This window comes from Camelina sativa, chromosome 15, assembly GCF_030686135.1.
Source record: "Camelina sativa cultivar CO46 ecotype springtype chromosome 15, ASM3068613v1".
Classification (NCBI taxonomy): domain Eukaryota; kingdom Viridiplantae; phylum Streptophyta; class Magnoliopsida; order Brassicales; family Brassicaceae; genus Camelina; species Camelina sativa.
In genome coordinates, this window is record NC_141894.1 from 27700064 (window position 1) to 27721379 (window position 21316).

A 21316-nucleotide genomic window follows, 5' to 3' on the forward strand; every position below is an offset into this window, starting at 1 on the left:
ATATCCCCCGGCTTGTTCCTCGCAAAAGTTAACGTTTTGGTGATCCCTTTTTAGTAGGAGATTCACCTTGGCTGTGAGATCCTTAATAGCATCAGTCTCGACAGCATTGACCCACACCGTACGATCATAGTCTGTGCCGTGATTGCTATTGCTTGCCGCAAGATTTTCTATCAGTGCATTGGCCTCATTTGTGGTGTTGGTGGAGAAATCTCCTTTGCTAGCTGTGTCTAACGCCATCTAGTACTTCTGTTCGATACCCCCCATATAAGATGTTCATCAAGTTCTCTTGGTGTAACCGTGGTGAGGACAATCTCTCAGATATTCCTTGAACCTTTCCCATGCTTCGCAAAATGTCTCCATGCCTCCTTGAGAGAATGTAGTAATTTTGCTTCGCAGTTTGGTTGAGCGTGATTTGGTGTAGAAGTGATTGAGGAAAGCTGCTCTACATTGTGCCCAAGTGGTGAGCGATCCAGGATCCCGAAGGTTTAGCCATCTCAGCACCTTATCCGCCAAAGAAAACTAGAACAAAGTCAGCATGACGTACTCGTAGGGGACACCATTGGACCTCGTCGTACTAGTCAGTCTTTCAAAAGCCTCGATGTGATCTAGAGGACTCTCCGATGGGAACCCGTGGAACACACGATTCTGAACCAAATTGATTAGACTATGCTTAATCTCATAGTCTTGCCTCGCATGAGCGGGTGGTTGAATCACAGATCGATTCGCAAACAGCCTGTTGTGAGCATCTTCATCCCTCAAGGTGGTTTGCCTTGCTGGCGGATTCAGTGCAGCTTGCTCTTACTGTCCTGCCTCTGCTGTTGTTGGACGATATCCAACTGAGGGTTGGGTTGATGAGCCGCTGCTACTTCTCCGTCAGCCATAGGGTTGGTATGGGCTTTTGCTTTCCACTTTTCGCGTTCAAGCTATTCTAACTCCTTGTTTCCTAGTATAAGCAAATCAGCTTTCTTGTGGCTCCTTATATGCATACACCTGAAACAGAGGAATAAGATCGCAAGAACTAGTTAGTAAACTAAAATAAATTAAACCTTAGACTAAACATGAATCTAAAATTCCATAGGCAGCGTTTTGGTCCCCGGCAATGGCGCCAAATTGATCAAAGGTTAATTAAAATCCAATATATACTCCACCCTGATCTAGTGGTATCGTTGTAACACTTCAGGATCGAATCCACAGAGACCAAGTGATGCATTATGAAATTGTATAGATCAAATATAGCTAAGGAAATGAGAAGGATTGTGTTTCAAGTAACCGATTAAAAACAGAAAATAAATAAGAGTTTTGAAATCAAAGAAAGATATTGGGTGTAGGGAATCAGTTAGGGGATACAATTGTTTCAGAGTTTTAACAGAGCTATTCGACATAATTATCGGTGGGTTTCTCTAATGGAGGATTCAACAAAATTATCGGCGAATGTTATTTTCATAATATAAGTTTCGTTTTTTTTTTTTTTGCTGAATTATGTTCATTTTTATAAAACGGTGTTTATAAAAGTAGTATACCTAACATGTGAGAGTGATATCAAGATAGTACTTTATTGTTTGAAATGCCAAGAAATAGCAAACTAAAGCATGTCAAGGTGGATTTTATACAACAGAAACAAATAATATTATGAAAATTGGGGTTTTATGACTAGGGTTGATGCTGGATTTTGTGTACCTAGCTAATAACATGCAGCAATTGAATTGGATTTTATTTGCTCCATTTAATTGTATAAGAAAACAAGTTGACAAATCTATAGACAGCTTTTGTGTTCAGAATCACACATTACTGGCTGTCAGATTGCGACAATACAAAGATGAAAAATTTAATCAGCCCTATATATATAGTTCACAAACCTTTACATGGTTTTGTAGTTTTACGAAAAAAATTGTAACGCGGACAAATTTCAATTAAGTGACAGTGACTAGTAATTAAGTGTGGTAGATACTCAATTCAAATAAGCATTTTTCTTTTGTGTGGTACAAAATCAAAATCCAAACAGAATTCTAAACACTTTGTGTTGTCTTTTTTTCTCTCTCTCTCTCTCTTTGAATCGAGAAGTCGGCAAACATAAGGTATTAGGTGATGGAGAATGATATTGGACGGCTGAGACACATGTTGATGACGGTCTTCCTTTCTGGCTTCGCCGAGTTCATGGTAATACCTGTGATTACCGACGTCACCGTCGCTGCCGTGTGCTCCGCTCCAGACGACTCATGTTCTCTAGCCGTTTACCTCACTGGTTTCCAACAAGTGGTACCAACCTTTACTTACACATTTATACTTCCTTAGTTCCTTTAGTCTCTCCCTTTGATCTTCATTTCATGATTGTTAAATTTTTTTTTTTTTTCCTTGGCTTAAACTGACATGACATATGCTTCCAAATGTCTCTCTAAACATGAAATTAAGGACCTATAATTCAGATGCATCGGCTATATGTTGTTTTTCATCCTAAATATTTTTAACGAATATATATGCTCTTTTATATTTGGAACTAAAGCTTTGACTTTGAGTGGTATTTTTTCCAAGTTTTCCTCTAATTAACTTTTTTTTAAACGATTTTTATTTAATTACGATTCTTCTATCTTCAACTAATTTGTTATTCAAATTATATATTATTATATGTAATCACTTTTAATTTTTTTTAACTATTAGTATATGTTATATTCTTGATGAGTTTTTGTGTGTGCTAATGATGAGAGCTACTATCAAATGAAGGCAATAGGGATTGGGACGATGATAATGATGCCGGTAATTGGGAATCTATCAGACAGATATGGGATTAAAACAATCCTCACAGTTCCTATGTGTCTCTCCATTATTCCTCCTGGTTCGTTTTTTTTGTCTCTATTTTATTTTTGTTTTTGTTACATATCATTCGTGGGGAGTCAGACTGACGCAAAGAAAAGAACACACTAAATATATTATTAACTCACTCAATAAAACCAACACCAAAAGAATAAGATATGTGTACGTCAGTGTATTCTATATTCTTTAATTATATGGACAATATTACGTGGACGTAAAGAAGCTTTACCCCACTTCAATACACGTACATGCCCATGTATCGTCGTTTTCCCTACCACTACTAGTGTTCACCTCACAAATACCACTAGTTTAAATGGCAACACAAAAAAAAAAAAAATCAATCTTTATAAATTTTATCTATCGATTTTAACTGAATTAAGTGTTTTTTTTTCAATCTTACAACTGAAAATAAATTAACTACCAGAACTTAAAAGTTTTGAATCGCAATTACAAACAAGGCTTAATCATTTTACACGAAAACAGTTTAGTGGATTTCTTTTGCACGTTCATTCCTCACACACTCACTAGTTACATACGTTGAATTCTTGGACATACTTTTTGTTCGAATGGTCGCACAATTATCAATTAAAGCTTAAATCAAAATAAAATAAATAAAGGGCAACAAGTGATGCGCGATTTAGTAAGTACATTTTTTTTTTCTAAACCTTATTATCTTGCCTACATAACAAATTTTATTTGATCTTGTATCTCCCTCTTTCATGTATATAAAACTTATAATATTATCTTGCCTGCAATCTTTCACAGCTGAGCGCCATAAATTAAAGACAATAAAATTGTAATTATATAGCCAAATAAATTAACTATTCCGTTGTTTGATTCTTATATACTTTCTAGAATAATAATGTCTCATATTATCAAAAGAAAATAATTCTATTGTTTGATTTTGGCAGTAATTTTAGGGTACAGAAGGGATACAAATTTCTTCTATGTGTATTATATAAGCAAGATTCTAACCTCTATGGTATGCCAAGGCACCGTCGCCGTCCTCGCTTATGCTTATGTGGTACATTTTAATTTTTAATAAATAATCGTATCTAATTTTTTATCAGGTTACTTCAAATAAAATTCCTTTTGAGGAAAATTTTTTGTTCAGGCAGAAAATATTAACGGCAGCAATGGCAGTGCAAGAACATCAGCATTTGGTATTTTAACTGGTATCCAAACAATCGCAGGACTTTTCGGAGCACTAGTTGCTCGTTTTCTACCCATATCTTTGAATTTTCAGGTATTTTTATCATCACTATACATTTTTTGTTTTGATTTTTTTGGTTGGTTTATATCACTATACATTAATTCATTGGAATATGAAATTCTCATGTGATCCAAAGTCTAAGGTTTTTTTTTTTTTTTTGGGAGTAATAAGGTTTCTGCTATAACATTTCTCGTTAGTCTGGTGTACATGAGAGTTTTCCTAAAGGAAAGGCTAAACGATAATGAAGATGATGATCATCATGATGGTACATATCATCACGATGATCATGATAGTAACAATGTCGGAATGTTAGGAGAGCCGATTCTGAACGACACACCCATTAAAACACGTGTCTTTCACAAGAAGTATTCTTCATTGAAAGATATGATCAGCTTGATGAAGACTAGGTATATTTTATACATATTTATGTACTTCATGCATGTATATTGTTATTGTAAATGATTGGATATGGGTTTTATTAATGCATGCATGCAGCACCATATTCGTACAAGCATTGGTTATTACATTCTTCAGCAGTTTCTCAGAGAGTGGACTGGAGTCTGCTTATTTGGTTTATCTCATATATATAGATATTATTTACTCTTTAATTTACATATTGAGTTTTTTATATTAATGAACTAATACGTATGATTTTTTTTTATAACTATGCAGTACTTTTTGAAAGCACGTTTTGGATTTGACAAGAAACAGTTTGCTGAACTCGTATTGTTGCTTAACATCGTTGGATCTTTCACTCAAGTAAATAGATTACGATTGATTATATTATGAACATAATATTTATAATTAAGTACATTGTAATATCTTTTCTAAGTTAATTTGATATTATTAATGTTTTCTCAGCTGTTTGTACTACCAAGATTTGCATCAGCCATTGGAGAACGCAAGCTTTTATCAACAGGGCTTTTTATGCAATTCTTGAACGTAAGCATATTTGTTTCTTACTGATGTTTCTATTGATACCTTAATATAATTAATTGATCTCGTTACATAGAAGTATTAAAATTGTTCATATTTCGGGATTTGTGATGCAGATGGCCATTGTCAGCATTTCTTGGGCACCATGGGTGAGTCAATCAAAACTAGGGATATGATTCAAAGTTCAATCTCAATTTGATTTTGCTTCTTTTTTTTTTTTCGATTTCGCAGGTTCCTTACTTCACCACTATCTTTGTACTTCCAGGAGCCTTGTTTGTGATTCCGGCGGTAAGACATTTTTATTTTTAATCAGTCATTTATAACGCTCTAAATCTTGCCTGATACTTAACAAAATTTGTGAGTAATCTCCCATCGGAAATGAAATAAGACCTAGAGTAATATATAATGAATAATATCTCACATAGAGAATTAGGCAGAATTCTTAAGTTATATTGGCAATCAGAGTGGCCTATATTATAAACAATTTTTTTTTTCTTTATTATAAACATGGACCAATACATTCATCGTCAAAATGGTTTTAAATTCGGATTCTATAAAATTAAAAGTTCGAACATTTTCGGATGCAGGTTTGTGGTATTGCCTCAAGACAGGTCGGAACTGGTGAACAGGTAAAAGCTAGTAAAGATTGAATACTGGGTTGGTATCAGTATTCCAAACAAAAAAAAAAAAGAGCACAAACTATTGTTTGAATTTCTGTAGGGAAAGGTGCAAGGATGCATATCTGGAGTGAGGTCCTTTGGCGCAGTCGTGGGACCATTTGCATTGAGTCCATTGACAGGTTTGTAAGGCCGTAAGAACACAAACTACTACTAAATTCCATTCATGTCTTTTGACACATTTAAAATTTTGGTTTCATGTATGTAGCATTGTTTCTTTCTGATAATGCACCGTTCTATTTCCCTGGATTCTGCCTTCTTTGCGTCTCCTTGTCCTCGGTACGTGTGGCTATCTCATCCATCTACAATATTTTTTATTTGATTAAAATATTATGATGGACCAAGATGTTTTGCATGCGCAGTTGATCGGGTTTTTTCAAAGTCTATTTATCAAAGATGTTCCTACTCCACCATTGAACAAAGCAAGTAACAAGACCTCAAGGGACGAAGTGTGATTACAAGAACTCATCAATCGAAACTAGTGATCTGATTCAAAGTTCCTCAACACTTCCCAAAGTCAAACAAATCTCTGATAAATTTATTAACTTCCAACGAAAATTAAACTCATGTCTCCCCTAAACAGGAAAAAATATAATGTCAATTTCGATTTTAGCATTGATACACACTATAAATTGTCAACTGTGATTTGGAAATATTATTTTACATGCAGTCGATTCATGATGGTTTATACATACCCGGCCTTACAAACTTTTTTTTTTAAGTTTAATAAACTTTAAAATATAGTGGAAGTCACAAACTTCAGTACTACAGCTATTAATCTTGAATCAATTACAAGATAAGCTTACTTCAGTACTACAGCTATTAATCTTGAATCAATTACAAGATAAGCTTTTTTTTCTGGCATTTATAGTTTTTGGCATTTACCTTAAAATCTTCTAAAAACATAAGTTAATATTTTTTTTTTGGGTTTAGTAGGACCAATTTTGGTTTAGGGTATATCTTTTGTTATTAAGTATGTGTTTTATGAGAAAAAAAAAAATCCAAATCTTTAGTTTTTATAAACAACAAAAATGGCAAATTTCAAATATTTTAGTAAAAATGGCAAATTTGAAAAATGGTTAGCCAATCTTTGGGAGAATTTCAAAATACTCATTCTCTAAATTTTTATCAAAAATACCTCTAAGACTTTGAAATCTTCCCAAATACGTGTGTAACTTTGTAAAAGCATACACAAACTATTTTCTATATGTATAAAACTTTATAAATTAACGACATTTCTATTAAAATGGAGAGAGTATATCAGAAGGATCTAACTCATGGCAAGATTCGGGTACACCCGACAGTGTTCGGGTAGATGACCATGTTCGGGTAGTTCCGACCGAATTTGGGTTTAAGGGGTTTATGAATTTATCAAACATTCGGTTTTGTTTTGGTTTTGGTCACGTTGGGTTGGGTTGGTTCGGATGACAAAATTTATAATCCTATAAATACCCTAAGGCCTTGAATGACACCTGATTTTGCAGTGGTTTTTGGCTTTAGATTCTACAAAATCCACTTTTGAAGCCATTCACGATTATGAAAAAATAGATTTCCTAAAATTTAGAAAAACCAGTTTTTGGAGTATTTTTGAATTTCCTTCATAAAATCTAAAAACCACATTTTGTGGGTTTCCACCGTGACTTTTTTTTCTTTTTTCTTTTTTCTAATATAAATATTTATTTTAATTTACTTATTAAATTCCAAAACAAACGAAACCTTATTTTTGTGCAAGGAACAAACTAAAACATATTCTAGGGGTATTTACTAAAGACTTGCATATTTGTTATTATTAAACTAAATTTTCTTATATAATTTTTTTACTATAAAAGAGCTACGTTTTGTCTTCTACACAGACAAATTTCATTCCCATCCTATGAGTGCAAACATCTCTGCAAATCAAGCTTGAATTTTGCGGTAAATTTTAGTCTAACACCATTATCTATTTATATCAACACTATTTATTTAGAAAATTTTATTTTGTTGTTATGATGTTTACATTAAAATTTATTGTAGGTATGGGTTATCGAGGACAATCATCAAATGCCAGAGAGGTACTTATTTAGTTGATATGTTTATTTTCTAGTGATGTCTATCCTACCGTAGTACAAAATTACCATGACTAATTATGTGTATGTAAACAATTAATATGATATAAAGCCGAAGATTCAATGGACCGATAGTATGGTTCATCATTTACTTGAAATATATGAGATTGAGATGGAGCTTATTAATTGGCGTATTGGCCCTCTAAAGGAAGAGAGTAAATCGAGAATTAGAAAAGGATTTCAAGAAGCCACAGGTCACGATCTTGAATGGCTTTCACTAAAAAACAAAATTTACAGTTTCAAAAAACTTTATGATGTTTATTGTCGTCTGATCGAAAAAACTGGAGTTGGACTTGATCCCACCACTCTAGCTATTGACATGAACGACTCATGGTGGAATGAACGTATTAAGGTAATATTTACGTATCCTATCACATGATATTGTTAGTTAAGAACATATATGGTAAACTGATACATTAAACTTTTTTTTTATATAGGAAACACCAATTGCTTTAAAGCTCCGAGCAAATCCTCTTATCGACCTTGATATATTGGATCGGCTTTTCAGTACCAAACACATCAATTCAGATCATATAGCTAGTAATATAGCTGAAGAAGATTCTGATTCAGATGAAGAATTATAGCAAAATGATACTCCGATGCAGTATATGGAAGGGATTCAGGATGAAATTTCTGCATCATTATAGAGTTTTCGATGATGATGATAGTAATTTTGCAATAATGTGTTTTCTATTTGCAATAAAAGTATTTTTTTTTCTGCATCATTGTATTTTTTTTTATCTTTAAATAAAAATTTATAATCTTTATTTTACTATTTTTAAAATAATTATTATACATAAAAACCAAAAACTAATTAAGTTACCATTCAAGATTTTGCAAACTAAAATCTACAGCAAAAATCAAAAACTTAAAAAATCAAAATCCAAAATCCAAAATCCAAAAACCAAAATCTAAAAACCAGTAAAAAACCAGCAGCCATTCATGGCCTAAATAACGAACACCAAAAAAAAGCTCTTAAAATTGGTTAAATTTGAATTAACTTGGCTAAACTTTAACAAAACAAAAATTATATAAAATTAATTGATTTTTAGATTTATAATTATAATTTTGGACAATTGGATATCAAAGTTAAATCCCCTATTTAATAAAACGGAAGTACACGACTTCAAATTTGTAGACTATATAATTTTAATAGTAGGTTATAAATGGGTTATAAAAAATTGTATTAATTTGTTACAATATGTTAGGTGTACACGGAAGATTTTAGGAGATAATCTTAATTCTCTTTTACACCAAAATATATCCTCCAAAGATTTGATTGCTACATTACGTTGATTACAAAAACAATAAACAGAATATTCTGAATTAATTCTCTATAGAAAAAACATTTGATAAACATAAAAAAAAAATCTAAGCAAATAATAACAATTAATACCCATGCTAGAGCACATGTTGAAATTCCTTTTATTTATATTACATGCTATAACATGTAATGTTAAAATTAATATTATAGCATGTTTGTTATATGTAATGTTAATATTACATGCTATATTAATTGTAATATGCAAATATTAAATGCTATATCAAATGTTAATCAAATGCGGTGTTTGAAGACTATTATTCCCGATGAAAATGATCATCGTGTGTATAGCATGATCCAACAATGACTAAAAAACTTGCATATGATTTTTTCATAATATTTTATCCAAAAAATTATTAAAAAATCATATAAATTATATTTTATCATAATAATTATAAAAGAAACAAAACGAATTACAACCCGTGCTCTAGCACGGGTCATAATCTAGTATCATTAATATTTTGGATATCTAACTATATAATCATGTATTTAGGTACCTGTTTAGGTATCAGGTCGGTTCTGGGTATTATCTGATACCCACGTATAAGAGTACATTATATTTGATTCTATAGAATTCTGGGTTAAGATTTTAAGTCCGGTTTTTTTGCTCAGTCCTATATTTGAGTATCACATTACCTGCATAATTTTCATCGGATGTTGATAAGTTGATCATAAATTTCAGTGAAACACAAACCCGGTATCTAATTGACAGTAGTAGTTTTTTTTTTTTTTGGTTAAATGATCTTATAATTTTTATAACATAGTTTATCTAATGAAAGTGATCATGGTTTAGTGGCAAATGATAACTCTGTTGAGAACAGACACTATCACACTAGAAATTAAGTCTCGTTTACTACAAATGTAATAATTTGGCTAATGTGTCGCTATGTTACGATCTAATGTTGGAGAAAAAAAAAAGGTGTACCTAACATGTGACCGATATCAAGATAGTACTTTATTGTTTTGAAGTGCCAAGAAATGGCAAAAGCATGTCAAGATGGACAACAGAAAAGAAAAAGAAAAAAAAAAAGAAGAAAGAAAAAGAAAAATATCTTTAAATAATTGGCTTCTATTATTTTTTTTCTCTGTAGCAACAAGAACAGCAACAGCAAGCTTTTTCATGGTCACTTCCATTAGAGGAAGGTACTAAGAAAGATCCGAACCCTGGTCCCAAGTTTTATGTTGTATCTAAGCGTTAGACTCGAACCACTGGAACTAGATCAGACTTGGTAATTGGCTTTCATTTTATAGGTAGGTAGCTTTTTATTTCGGATATGCAGAACCCTTTTTCACAGTTTCTTTAATTTTGTGTAGGTAGCTAATAATATGCAGCAATCGAATTAGATACTACTTTATATGTTCCATATTTAACAAGTTGACAAATCTATAGACAGCTTTTGTGTTGAGAATAACATATTACTGCGTTGTCAGATTGCGACGTACGATACAAAAATTTAATCATAGACTTTCGAGGTTTTGTAGTTTTACAAAAAATTGTAACGCAGACAAATTTCAATTATATAAGTGACAGTGACTAGTATTTAAGTGTGATGGATACTCAATTCATATAGTGCATTTTTCTTTTTTTCTTTAGTGTGGTAGAAAATCAAAATCCAAACAAAATCTAAACACTTTGTGTTCTTTTTTGTTTTGCTTTTTGTTTTCTCTCTCTCTCTCTCTCAATCGAGAAGTCGGCAAACATAAGGTATATTAAGTGATGGAGAATGAAATTGGAGGGCTGAGGCACATGTTGATGACGGTCTTCCTCTCTAGCTTCGCCGAGTTCATGGTAATACCTGTGATTACCGACGTCACCGTCGCTGCCGTGTGCTCCGCTCCAGGCGACTCATGTTCTCTGGCCGTTTACCTCACTGGTTTCCAACAAGTGGTACCAACCTTTACATACACATTTATACGTCCTTTAGTCTCTCCCCTTTGATCTGCATTTATTGATTGTTAAACTGAAATTGAGAACCGACAATTCAGAATTTCAGATGCATCGGCTTGAGTTTTTTCCATCCTAAATATTTTTAAAGAATATATTCTCTTTCATAGTATATTATAAACAAAAGCTTATAATAAAGTCATTTTTCTTTCTCAATTGAGTTTAACTCTACATTCTTCCAAAGTTTCACATATCATAATAAAAAAAAAATGGAAATGAGTCAAAATAATGATTTTTGTGGTGATAAAGAATTATGAAGGAAATTTTTTTTCCTCTATTTTCTTTTAAACGATTTTTATTTTATTTTAACTCTTCTATCTTTAATTAATTTGTTTATATCAAAAACAACACACGTTATTCAAATCAATAAATATATCATTATATGTAATTAATATGATTTCTAATAATAAAACTATTTCATAATTTTTTTTTAAACTAATTATATGTTATAATCTTGATGACCTTGCTAATGATGAGAACTACTACTAAATGAAGGCAATAGGGATTGGGACGATGATAATGATGCCGGTAATTGGTAATCTATCAGACAGATATGGGATCAAAACAATCCTCACACTTCCTATGTGTCTCTCCATTGTTCCTCCTGGTTCGTTTTTTCTTTTCTTTTGTCTCTTTTATTTTCGTTTTTGTAAATTTTCATTCGTGTGGGAGTCAGTAACTGACTGACCCAAAGAAAAGATCTCACCAACTATATTCTCTCGATAAAACCAACACCAAAAGGATAAGATAGGTGTACGTCAATGTATTGTTCTTTATTTGGAAATATTCCGTGGAAGTAAAGAAGCTTTCACCCACTTCAATACACGCACATCTATCGTCGTTTTCCCACCACTACTAGTGTCCACCTCCCAAATTCCATTATTTTAAATGGCAACACAAATAAGCAAATCATTCTTTAGAAATGTAAATATGTAAACTATCGATTTTAACTGAATTCAAAATGTGTTTTTCAATCTTACAACTGAAAGTAAACTACCAGAACTTTTTTTTTTTTTTTTGGACAACCATATGCTTCATTCCATTAGAATAGAACACCACATACAAGGTAAGATACAAAGTTTAAATAACAACAAAGGTAGGCAATCCCCAAAGCCAAAATAACAAAGGTACATAAGTAGATAGGGGTCATCGAGATTGTAGTCTTGAGAGCTATGAACCAATTCCTGTGAAAGATTATGGAGCCTGTGAGGTCAAGCAATATCGGTGTAACTTCCAAAGACAAGTCGGTGGAAGAGAAGTTGGCCGCTGACTTCGATTGAAGACTAAGCGACGTTAAAGAAGCCAAGGTTGGGAACCTCATCGGGGTGAGGATGTCTACTCGAAGTAGAGCCTTAGCAGAGGTGTGAGCAGGGTTGCAAATGCTCTGGTTGAGGATAAAAGGAGCGATGGACAGGGTAACTGGGTACTGTGTGCAACTCGGGCAGAAAAGGTGGTAACCCCCACTCCATGGAGTTGGGATCATAATGCCACTGATCTTTAGAGTTTTGGGAGGGAACTTCACAAAGTTAAAAAATTGCAGTTTAGAGTTCTTAGTAGGCAAGCGAGATGGTGAAGGGAGCGTGAAGATACATCGGTAATCACAGCGCCTTATGGTCTGGATCATAATGCCGAGTTCATTCAGGCATTTGCCTTCAAGAGCCGAATCAAAGGGTAGAACTAAAAGCAGGTTCCCTAAAGAAAGCCTTAACCAATCTAGCAACAATGGTGATTTACTTTCCAAATGCAGTCTTCGAACAAATGGTTCCATAAATCTACACACTAATTGCCTAGGGTGGGAAGGATTTGAGTTACGAGCAAACCTGGATAAAAGCATATGAGGAACAATTGCGACATCTAATGGTAACGGGCTCCAAAACCTTAGTGGGCCGAGATTTGTTGGGCCCAACAATGGGAAACCTAGTTTCTCAAGCGGGTGTATCGTACGGATCATGCGGCGGCCAGGTTGGGCGGATGTCGGATTCAGGGTCTCAGTCATCTCCGGTGAAGAGAGGGATGGTGGTTGGAGGTTGAGAATGGAGCTTGAGGTAACAGAATGGAGCTTAAGATCTCCGGTACAGGAACTCGATGCCAGAGTGGGAGAGCCGTCGTGTGCCATCGACATCCTCACCAGGTTCAGCGTAATCGATGGTTCAAGAAGGTCTACTTCCGCCATCTCTGAAGTCTGATATGAGGTCTTCTCTTGGTGGATCATAGTTCCAGATCTGATAATAGTTGGGTCATCAGATACCATCTCCGGTAAAGAGTCTTTTTGCATGTAGGAGCAGGGAAACTCCGGCCAGCAGTTGTTCTCTTCGGAATTCAGATCGGTGATTGAGGTTAGGTGAGTGGGAGGGGATATAAAGGGATTAAAGGGGAAATAGAACTTAACTAAAACTAAAACTAGAACAACAACAAGACAAAGAGAGCGAGAACAGAGAGAGGAGTTGGGTTAAGTCCCGACGCCGGCAAAGAAAAGCTTCGCCGGCGCCGGACGAGAGAAATGAAAGGGGTTCCTCGATTATCACGCCTGGGAGAGAATAAGAGTTTTTTTTGTTTTGACTGTAAACTACCAGAACTTAAAAGGTTTTAATTAGCAATTACAAGCAAGGCTTAATCATTTTACACGAAAACAGTTTAGTGGATTTGCGTCTTTCCCACGTTCAATTCTCACACACTTACCAGTCACATAATTTGAATTCTTGGACATGCTTTTTGTTTCAATGGTCACACAATTATCAATTAAAGCTTATAATAATAATAATAATAATAATAATAAAGGGCAACAAGTGATGCGACTTAGTAAGTACATTTTTTTCTTTCTAAAACTTATTATCTTGCCTACATAACAAATTTAATTTTCTCTTTCATATAAAAAAAACTTATAGTATTACCTGCAATCTTTCACAGCTCAGCCATAAATTAAAGACAAGAAACTTGTAATTATCTTGCCTGTAAACTAACTATTCCTTTGTTTGATTCTTACTTTCTAGAATATTGATGTCTCATAATATCCAAAGAAAATAATTCTGTTGTTTGATTTTGGCAGTAATTTTAGGGTACAGAAGAGATACAAATTTCTTCTATGCGTATTATATAAGCAAGATTCTAACCTCTATCGTATGCCAAGGCACGGTCACCGTCCTCGCTTATGCTTATGTGGTACATTTTGATAAATTATCGTCGTTTTATAATAAAATACTGTCTCTAATTTTTTTTTATTAAGTTACTTCAGATTAATTCATTTAGAGGTAATTTTTTTGTTCAGGCAGAAAATATTCACGGCAGTAATGGCAGTGCAAGAACATCAGCATTTGGTATTTTGACTGGTATCCAAACAATCGCAGGACTTTTCGGAGCACTAGTTGCTCGTTTTCTACCTATAGCTTTGAATTTTCAGGTATTTTTTATCATCACTATACATTTTTTTTTGTCGGTTTATATCACTATACATTAATTCATTCATTAGAATGTTAAATTTTCATGTGATCCAAAGTCTAAGATGTTTTTTTTTTTCGAAAAATTAGGTTTGTGCTATATCATTTCTCGCTGGTCTGGTGTACATGAGAGTTTTCCTAAAGGAAAGGCTAAACGACAATGAAGATGATGGTTATCATCATGGTACGTATCATCACGATGATCATGATAGTAACAATGTCGGAATGTTAGGAGAGCCGATCCTGAACAGCGTACCCATTAAAACACGTGTCTTTCACAAGAAGTATTCTTCATTGAAAGATATGATCAGCTTGATGAAGACTAGGTATATTTTATACATATTTATGTATATTATTATTATTGTAAGTGATGGTTATGGGTTTTATTAATGCATGCAGCACCATATTCGTACAAGCATTGGTTGTTACATTCTTCAGCAGTTTCTCAGAGAGTGGACTGGAGTCTGCTTTCTTGGTTTAGCTCATTATTTACTCCTTATTTTACATATTGAGTTTTTCTTTATATTAATGAACTAATACGTATGATTTTTTTTTGAAACTGTGCAGTACTTTTTGAAAGCACGTTTTGGATTTGACAAGAAACAGTTTGCTGATCTCGTATTGTTGGTTAACATCGTTGGATCTATCACTCAAGTAAATAGATTACGAGTGATTATATATCGCATGAACATAGTATTTATTACTAAATATGTTGTAATACTTTCTCTAAGTTAATTGATAGTATGTATTAATTAATGGTTTCTCAGTTGTTTGTACTACCAAGATTTGCATCTGCCATGGGAGAACGCAAGCTTTTATCAACAGGGCTTTTTATGCAATTCTTGAACGTAAGCATATTTATTTTTTATTTATGTTTCTATTGATACCTTAAATAATTAATTGATCTTGTAACATAGAAGTATTGAAATGGTTCATATTGGGGGTTTGTGATGCAGATGGCCATTGTCAGCATTTCTTGGGCACCATGGGTGAGTCAATCGAAACTAGGGATCTGATTCAAAGTTCCATCTCAATTTGATTTTGCTTTTGTTTTTGGTTTTCGATTTCGTAGGTTCCTTATTTCACCACTACCTTTCTACTTCCTGGAGCCTTGTTTGTGATTCCGTCAGTAAGATATATTTATTTAATTAGTCTTTTAATGCTCTAGATCTTGCCTGATTCAATTACGAATAATATTCCACATCGGAAATGAAATACGACCTAGAGTAATATTTTGGAAATACGAATAATATCCCACATAGAAAATGAGGCAGAATTCTTAAGTTATATTGGGAATGAGAATGTTCATGTGGGATTGTCAAATTAGTATTAAATTGGTATTAAATTAGTATCTATATCTATATTAACATTTTTTTAAGTATATTTTGTTTTATGCCCTTTTAGTTTTGTTTATTTAAAAAGCTATTTACAACATTAACTCCTAAAATTTTTTTAAAACTTACATTACTCCACATTAACCACTAAAAATTTTCCAAAACTAAAATTACTCCAGATTTTGTTTCCTAAATATTTTACATTTCATTCCAACTAAAAAAAATAATAGCAATCAAATATGAAAATAGAAATTATCATATATTTAACCACACATTCTGTTGTGTTTTGAAGATATTTTATATCTGAATCCTTCGTAAACAAAGAAAAGATCAATTTGATTCCCATATTATTTTCCAAAACCTGTGAGCTTTGATTCTTAACGTAAGAAAATATTCGATTGACATTTATTTAAATATTATAATTAACATATATAAACTTAATAAAAATTTTAATTATTACGAATATATAAAATTAAAAAAGTCTAAAATATTATATAATGTGGTTATATAGTAGATGAGTTATAAAGAATACATGTTGAAATTAATAAAATATTATTAAATTTGTGTTAACATGGGTTAAATCCTTATTTAATTATTTATCAACGCTACTAATATTAGAATATTTGACATAAAATCAAGTTGATTTAACTAAGATTGTAGAAAATAATTAAATCATTAGGAAAAATGTGACTTAATCATAGCGTAAAAATTACTGATTATGTATTGAGATCCCTTATTTTTTGTTATAATAATTAAAAATTAAAATAGAATCTCAAACACTAAACAAAACAAACTAAATATAACTAACAAATAGTTATAAAATATATTGCGGGTTAAAAAATAATATAAATATTTAGCCACACAACAACCAGAAAATTTAATTATTACTCTATTTACAAAATATCCAATATTTAACAAATAAATACTACATAAAATAAAAATTATATGCCCGTAGTGTACCGCGGATTAAAACCTAGTTAAGATACAATTGGTGTTCATGTGGCAGTTATATTGGCAATGAGAGTGGCCTATATAATGAATGGACCAATATTATAATATTCGGAACATCGTCAAATTAGTATTAAATTCGAATTCCATAAAATTTAAAAGTTTGAACATTTTGGGATGCAGGTTTGTGGTATTGCCTCTAGAGAGGTCGGAACTGGTGAACAGGTAAAAGCTAGTAAAGATTGAATAATGGGTTTTTGTGGTATCAGTATTCCAAACAAAAACAAAAGAGCACAAACTATTGCTTGAATTGATGTAGGGAAAGGTGCAAGGGTGCTTATCTGGAGTGAGGTCCTTTGGCAGAGTCGTGGGACCATTTGCATTGAGTCCATTGACAGGTTTGTAAAGGCCGTAAGAACACAAACTACTACTAAGTTCTATTCATGTCTTTTGACACATTTAAAATTTTGGTTTCATGTATATAGCATTGTTTCTTTCTGATAATGCACCGTTCTATTTCCCTGGATTCTGCCTTCTTTGCGTCTCCTTATCCTCGGTACGTGTGGCTACCTCATCCATCAGAAATAACTTCGATTTCGATTAATTGTATATGAATATTATGATGGACCAAGATGTTTTGCATACGCAGTTGATTGGGTTCTTCCAAAGTCTATTTATTAAAGATGGTCCTACTCCACCATTGAACAAAGCAATCAACAAGACCTCAAGGGACGAAGTGTGATTACAAGAACTCACCAAGTATATAACAGAAGAGTGTATATATCTTTGTGGTATGTGATAAAAATGTATGATAAAAGACATGAATAGAACTCACTCTCACTACTGAAAAACATTGTAACATTGTATGATAAAAACAATGTTGATAAAAATGTATGATCAACATTTTCAAAAAGGAAAAAATAAGAAAAAGACGCAAGAGAGTCATTTCTCTCCTCTGCCACGAAATCACTCTCACTAAATATAATTAGTTTCTATTTCTTAAAGGTTCTATAAGACAAGTTTGTGATCCCTTCTTTGCTTTCACCATAATATATACAACACCATCATTACTAAAACACAATTTGCTGTCTCACATGCACCTTTAAATTGTTTTATCCACTAAAACCAAAAGCAGACACGCCTCTATTACCCTGAATCAGGGGTTTGAGACCAGCCAGGTGGAACTCTGCTCGAGACAACCATGGGCATTGTTTTGACATTGATGTCAAGTGGATGAAACCGGTATTGAACGTCGAGTTCGAGGAGGATTTTGATTACTTCCTCGACCAACAAGGCTCTTCTTGTGAATCTCTCACCCATGTTTTGGTGGTTAATTTTATGACACGGCCATATTGCTAACCTCACAATGTTCAAATCTTCCACATCTTTTACAATGATATCAGCTTTTGGGTACCAATACTCCGGCTTACTGTCGATGTAACTGCGGTTTTAGCCAAAAAAACAATATCATCATGGCCCTTTCATAATATATCAACTTAAGACATTAGGACAAGTTACCTAGATATTCTTTGTTTCATTGCAATAATCTTTTCAGGAGGGGTAGTAATGTGGACACAGCATGTGACTTCATCTCCCATGTCCGGACTACGGTGGTAATTGTGGATTGCTTTCTGCCATAGAAGAATATTCGGATACACAATCTTCAGATTGTCAGCTTTCAAGAACACTGTTGTGAGAATATTCATTTCCTCCACCACCATCTGCAATTTTGATCTTAGTACAATTATTCACTATTATATATAGACTCAAACACACACACACACACACACACACACACACACACACACATATTTTAGCTTTTCAGTACCTCTACAGTGTCGATGACAACCCGATCACCAACATCGTAAGGGTGAATGATGAAGAGGAAGATGATTGACTCGAAGACGGTCTTAAGAGAGTTCCCAAACATGAAGGCTAAGAGTACAACTTGTGAAGTTAAAAATAAAAGGTACTTGGACGTGGCTATTTCAAGAAGGATTAGCCATATGACTACAATGACAATGGCAGTGAGAAAACTAATCATGTGATGGAGTTTGTTCACTGCTGTCTTGGTGTCATTGAGTGTTAAAGCAAGTGATCTTCGCTCTCTAAAAGCATTCACCTAATTAAGCAGAATCAACAACACAATTAGTGACATATGTACAAAATCTCAAGAACAAAAACTCTTTGTTAATTTTACCAGCCAGTTCTTCAAGGCTGATTTTGTAATCTTTTTGGTCACTAATGCTCCTTCAAAGAGGCTCATCGTCTTCATTGCCTCATCTACTGGCAAAAATCTCATCAAATCCTCCAGGTAGATGTGCCTTTTTTGTCATTCATATTAATTAGGTTTGTAAGAAAGATAGTTTTGTTTAAGAAAGAAGAGAAATTGTAGAATGATAAGACTCACTTTGTGCCAGGTTGAGCTACGTTCTTGAAAATCTTCCTTGCGGCTGCTTTAGCTTCTTTCTCACTCCTTATATGTCTGGTGGATTCATCGTCAGATGTGTTTTGTAGCGCTTGCTCGTCCAACGTAGTCAGCGAAACATTTCTCACAATCTTCATCAGTCTCTTCATGTTCCAAGCTGAAACGTTCTTCTGATTCATCTTGTGCAAATCATCCATTGTGATTCCGTTATCAGTTCCTGTCTTTGGGATGATTGGAGATGGAGATAATTTCGTGTTCACTGTACTCCCGCTTTTTTCCTGAGGAAACGCAGCGGAACAAAGCTCGGGTGATAAATCAGCTCCTCCTTTTTGCATCTTGAAGATCTCTTCTTGCGTTCGCTCTTCCTCTTCCTCAATCCTGCTCAGCTCAAGCATCGGAGGTCCAGATAACGTCTCGATCAAGTAATGATGAAACAGAGCTTCTTGAATCCGATCAAAGTATGTACTAACGTGGAACGAAGAGGCTAGAACTTTAACAACCAGTGTCTTGATCAACCACAAGACGGTGCTTAACAAGAAACATACCAAGATTTTGGACACGAGAAGAAGAACAACATCGCTCTGTGTTTCCCTTTCTACTTTCTTGTCGAACAAGAAATGCCAAGCGAGAAGGACTAAGCCAAGCCAGAGACAGTTCTGAACAGCCGTCTTCACACCGTACACAAAATAGAGGACCCGTTTCCTCAATAGGAAGTTTCTTTCAATAAAAAAGACGATGATTCGGATTCCACATCCCGAAACAAGCCTCCCACAGATAAGAACCAGCAAGACCACTTCCCATTTCCACAAATGAAGGCTCCAAAGAGTTGCTTTTCTCCACGTACGAAACGTTAGACTTAACACTAACGCAACTACGAGTGCTATCAAACTCAGCCACTGAAGCAACGTTATCGCATCCATTTTCAACCTTCGGTATTCCTCAGGAACATCTTCCTCAGCCAGTGAGTCGTCTTCTTCCTCAGTATCATCTGACTGTCTACCAAGTAAACCGGATCTTAACTGTTCAGATGTCCCCATCCAACTCGAATACTGTTGTTCCTCTTCTTGCGGCGGATCTATCAGCCTTGACCTCGCCTTCGCCCTAGAAACTAGCTCTGATTTCCTCATCGATGAACATCTTACAACTACCTCTCCTTCATCCTCTTGCTGCTCTAAATTCATCCTCATCGTAGCCGAAGAAAAAGAAGTCGAAGACGTACAAGAACGTACCGAACCGCACATGTCTTTGGTTCCTGAACTGTTCATTTTGAAAGAGACTCTCATTTCTTTAGAACCGAACATATTGTTGCTGTTGCTGATGCCAATATCCTCTGTTTCGTCGTTCACATCGAGTGCGATCTCCTCACGGCATTGCGAAAAATCAAAACTCCCACTCTTAACGTGATCATCTGTCACAATGTCTTGCCATAACTTATAGCTGGAACCTCGTTCCACCGCTGCTTTGTGGACGCTGAAGCTAGAACCACCAGAATCATCGTCAAGAACTTCTTGGTGTTTCTTCTTCTTCTTCTTCGTCTTCTCGGTTTGATCTCCGGTGCTTATAATCTGTTTATACGAGCTATGAGATTTAAAGGGTTTTCGGAAATCCATCAGAAAATCAAAAACAAAAACGTAAGAAAGAAAAAAAAAAACACAAAACTTAGAATCTTTAGAAAAAGAAACAGAAACTGTGACGATGATGACGATGATGCATTAGCAAACAAATGTTACGTTATATTTTAGAACAAGAGTTACGAGTTTAGGTGTATGTAATATTGTTCTTTTGTTCTCTGTTACTTAACTTACTAACAATTGTAATTGGTTTAGGAGTTTTTTAGACCACCATGAGTTGGATAAAGACTTAAAATAGCAATTAATTCGTCATTTGATAAAACGATCACTAAATTTAATGAATGTGGTTTTTACACATCTCACCTTCTAAGTTTGGTCTTTGATAATTTTCGTTATAGGGTGGGCACATTTAATTTATTAACATTAACAGCACCAACACAATCACTTATCTTAGTCATTTCGTCAAGCACCTTGCGTGCATGCCTTATTGTTCTTGCTTCTCTCGTTCCTGTCGTCATCATTAACAAGGTTAGTTAATTACGTTTTTGATCTTAAGGCTCTGTTCAATAGGCAATAACTAACTTGGTTATTGAATA

The 21316-nt window shown here is 34.0% G+C and overlaps 3 protein-coding genes and 1 non-coding gene across 14 annotated transcripts; 3 read left to right on the plus strand and 1 right to left on the minus strand.

Annotated features, from left to right (window-relative positions):
- Nucleotides 1-292: 292 nt before the first annotated feature.
- LOC147927211 (small nucleolar RNA R71) lies at nucleotides 293-399 on the plus strand. Its single transcript, XR_015583207.1, has one exon. It is a non-coding gene; the product is annotated as a small nucleolar RNA R71 (small nucleolar RNA).
- A 1471-nt stretch (nucleotides 400-1870) lies between these two features.
- LOC104747497 (uncharacterized) lies at nucleotides 1871-6249 on the plus strand. Of its 4 annotated transcripts, XM_087488128.1 has the most exons (15): nucleotides 1871-1940; nucleotides 2062-2256; nucleotides 2719-2830; nucleotides 3720-3832; nucleotides 3923-4054; nucleotides 4193-4428; nucleotides 4517-4592; nucleotides 4694-4780; nucleotides 4883-4963; nucleotides 5074-5106; nucleotides 5189-5245; nucleotides 5545-5586; nucleotides 5678-5756; nucleotides 5843-5913; nucleotides 5997-6249. In XM_087488128.1, exons 2-15 carry the CDS (start codon nucleotides 2086-2088, stop codon nucleotides 6087-6089), a joined length of 1383 nt encoding a protein of 460 aa, XP_087344254.1. In that variant the 5' UTR covers nucleotides 1871-1940; nucleotides 2062-2085; the 3' UTR covers nucleotides 6090-6249. The 4 variants fall into 4 exon arrangements, 3 of the variants coding, with proteins under 3 accessions (XP_087344254.1, XP_087344253.1, XP_087344255.1); XM_087488127.1 differs by lacking the exon at nucleotides 1871-1940 and having other exon boundaries at nucleotides 1970-2256; XR_015582122.1 differs by lacking the exons at nucleotides 1871-1940; nucleotides 4517-4592 and having other exon boundaries at nucleotides 1970-2256.
- Nucleotides 6250-10049: 3800 nt separating this feature from the next.
- LOC104747501 (uncharacterized) lies at nucleotides 10050-17687 on the plus strand. 8 transcript variants are annotated; one of them, XR_015582125.1, is made up of 15 exons: nucleotides 10050-10311; nucleotides 10752-10948; nucleotides 11501-11612; nucleotides 14052-14164; nucleotides 14271-14402; nucleotides 14530-14765; nucleotides 14839-14914; nucleotides 15007-15093; nucleotides 15207-15287; nucleotides 15396-15428; nucleotides 15512-15564; nucleotides 16905-16946; nucleotides 17041-17119; nucleotides 17207-17277; nucleotides 17371-17687. XR_015582125.1 is itself a non-coding variant. In XM_010469144.2 (15 exons), the coding sequence occupies exons 2-15, from the start codon at nucleotides 10778-10780 to the stop codon at nucleotides 17461-17463; spliced, it is 1383 nt and encodes a 460-aa protein (XP_010467446.2). In that variant the 5' UTR covers nucleotides 10050-10311; nucleotides 10752-10777; the 3' UTR covers nucleotides 17464-17687. The 8 variants fall into 8 exon arrangements, 4 of the variants coding, with proteins under 4 accessions (XP_010467446.2, XP_010467448.2, XP_010467447.2 ...); XM_010469144.2 differs by having other exon boundaries at nucleotides 15512-15568; XM_010469146.2 differs by having other exon boundaries at nucleotides 10050-10203; nucleotides 15512-15568.
- Nucleotides 17688-17697: 10 nt separating this feature from the next.
- LOC104747500 (mechanosensitive ion channel protein 7) lies at nucleotides 17698-21027 on the minus strand. Its single transcript, XM_010469142.3, has 5 exons — nucleotides 19132-21027; nucleotides 18922-19045; nucleotides 18550-18843; nucleotides 18240-18442; nucleotides 17698-18162 (listed from the first exon to the last, which is right to left on the minus strand). Exons 1-5 carry the CDS (start codon nucleotides 20757-20759, stop codon nucleotides 17868-17870), a joined length of 2544 nt encoding a protein of 847 aa, XP_010467444.2. The 5' UTR covers nucleotides 20760-21027; the 3' UTR covers nucleotides 17698-17867.
- Nucleotides 21028-21316: the final 289 nt, after the last annotated feature.

What these genes read in the sequence shown, in the direction of transcription:
- LOC104747497 (XM_087488128.1), top strand. Translation starts at nt 2,086, where the DNA reads ATGGAGAATGATATTGGACGGCTGAGACACATGTTGATGACGGTCTTC. An exon ending in GACTGGAGTCTGCTTATTTG is followed by an intron (nt 4,593 to 4,693) that starts GTTTATCTCATA and finishes ATAACTATGCAG; the next exon opens with TACTTTTTGAAAGCACGTTT. An exon ending in TTTGCGTCTCCTTGTCCTCG is followed by an intron (nt 5,914 to 5,996) that starts GTACGTGTGGCT and finishes TTGCATGCGCAG; the next exon opens with TTGATCGGGTTTTTTCAAAG.
- LOC104747501 (XM_010469144.2), top strand. Translation starts at nt 10,778, where the DNA reads ATGGAGAATGAAATTGGAGGGCTGAGGCACATGTTGATGACGGTCTTC. An exon ending in TCCTCGCTTATGCTTATGTG is followed by an intron (nt 14,165 to 14,270) that starts GTACATTTTGAT and finishes TTTTTTGTTCAG; the next exon opens with GCAGAAAATATTCACGGCAG. An exon ending in TGCATTGAGTCCATTGACAG is followed by an intron (nt 17,120 to 17,206) that starts GTTTGTAAAGGC and finishes TCATGTATATAG; the next exon opens with CATTGTTTCTTTCTGATAAT.
- LOC104747500 (XM_010469142.3), bottom strand. Translation starts at nt 20,759, where the DNA reads ATGGATTTCCGAAAACCCTTTAAATCTCATAGCTCGTATAAACAGATT. An exon ending in GTAGCTCAACCTGGCACAAA is followed by an intron (nt 19,046 to 19,131) that starts GTGAGTCTTATC and finishes ATGACAAAAAAG; the next exon opens with GCACATCTACCTGGAGGATT. An exon ending in ATGAAACAAAGAATATCTAG is followed by an intron (nt 18,163 to 18,239) that starts GTAACTTGTCCT and finishes CTAAAACCGCAG; the next exon opens with TTACATCGACAGTAAGCCGG.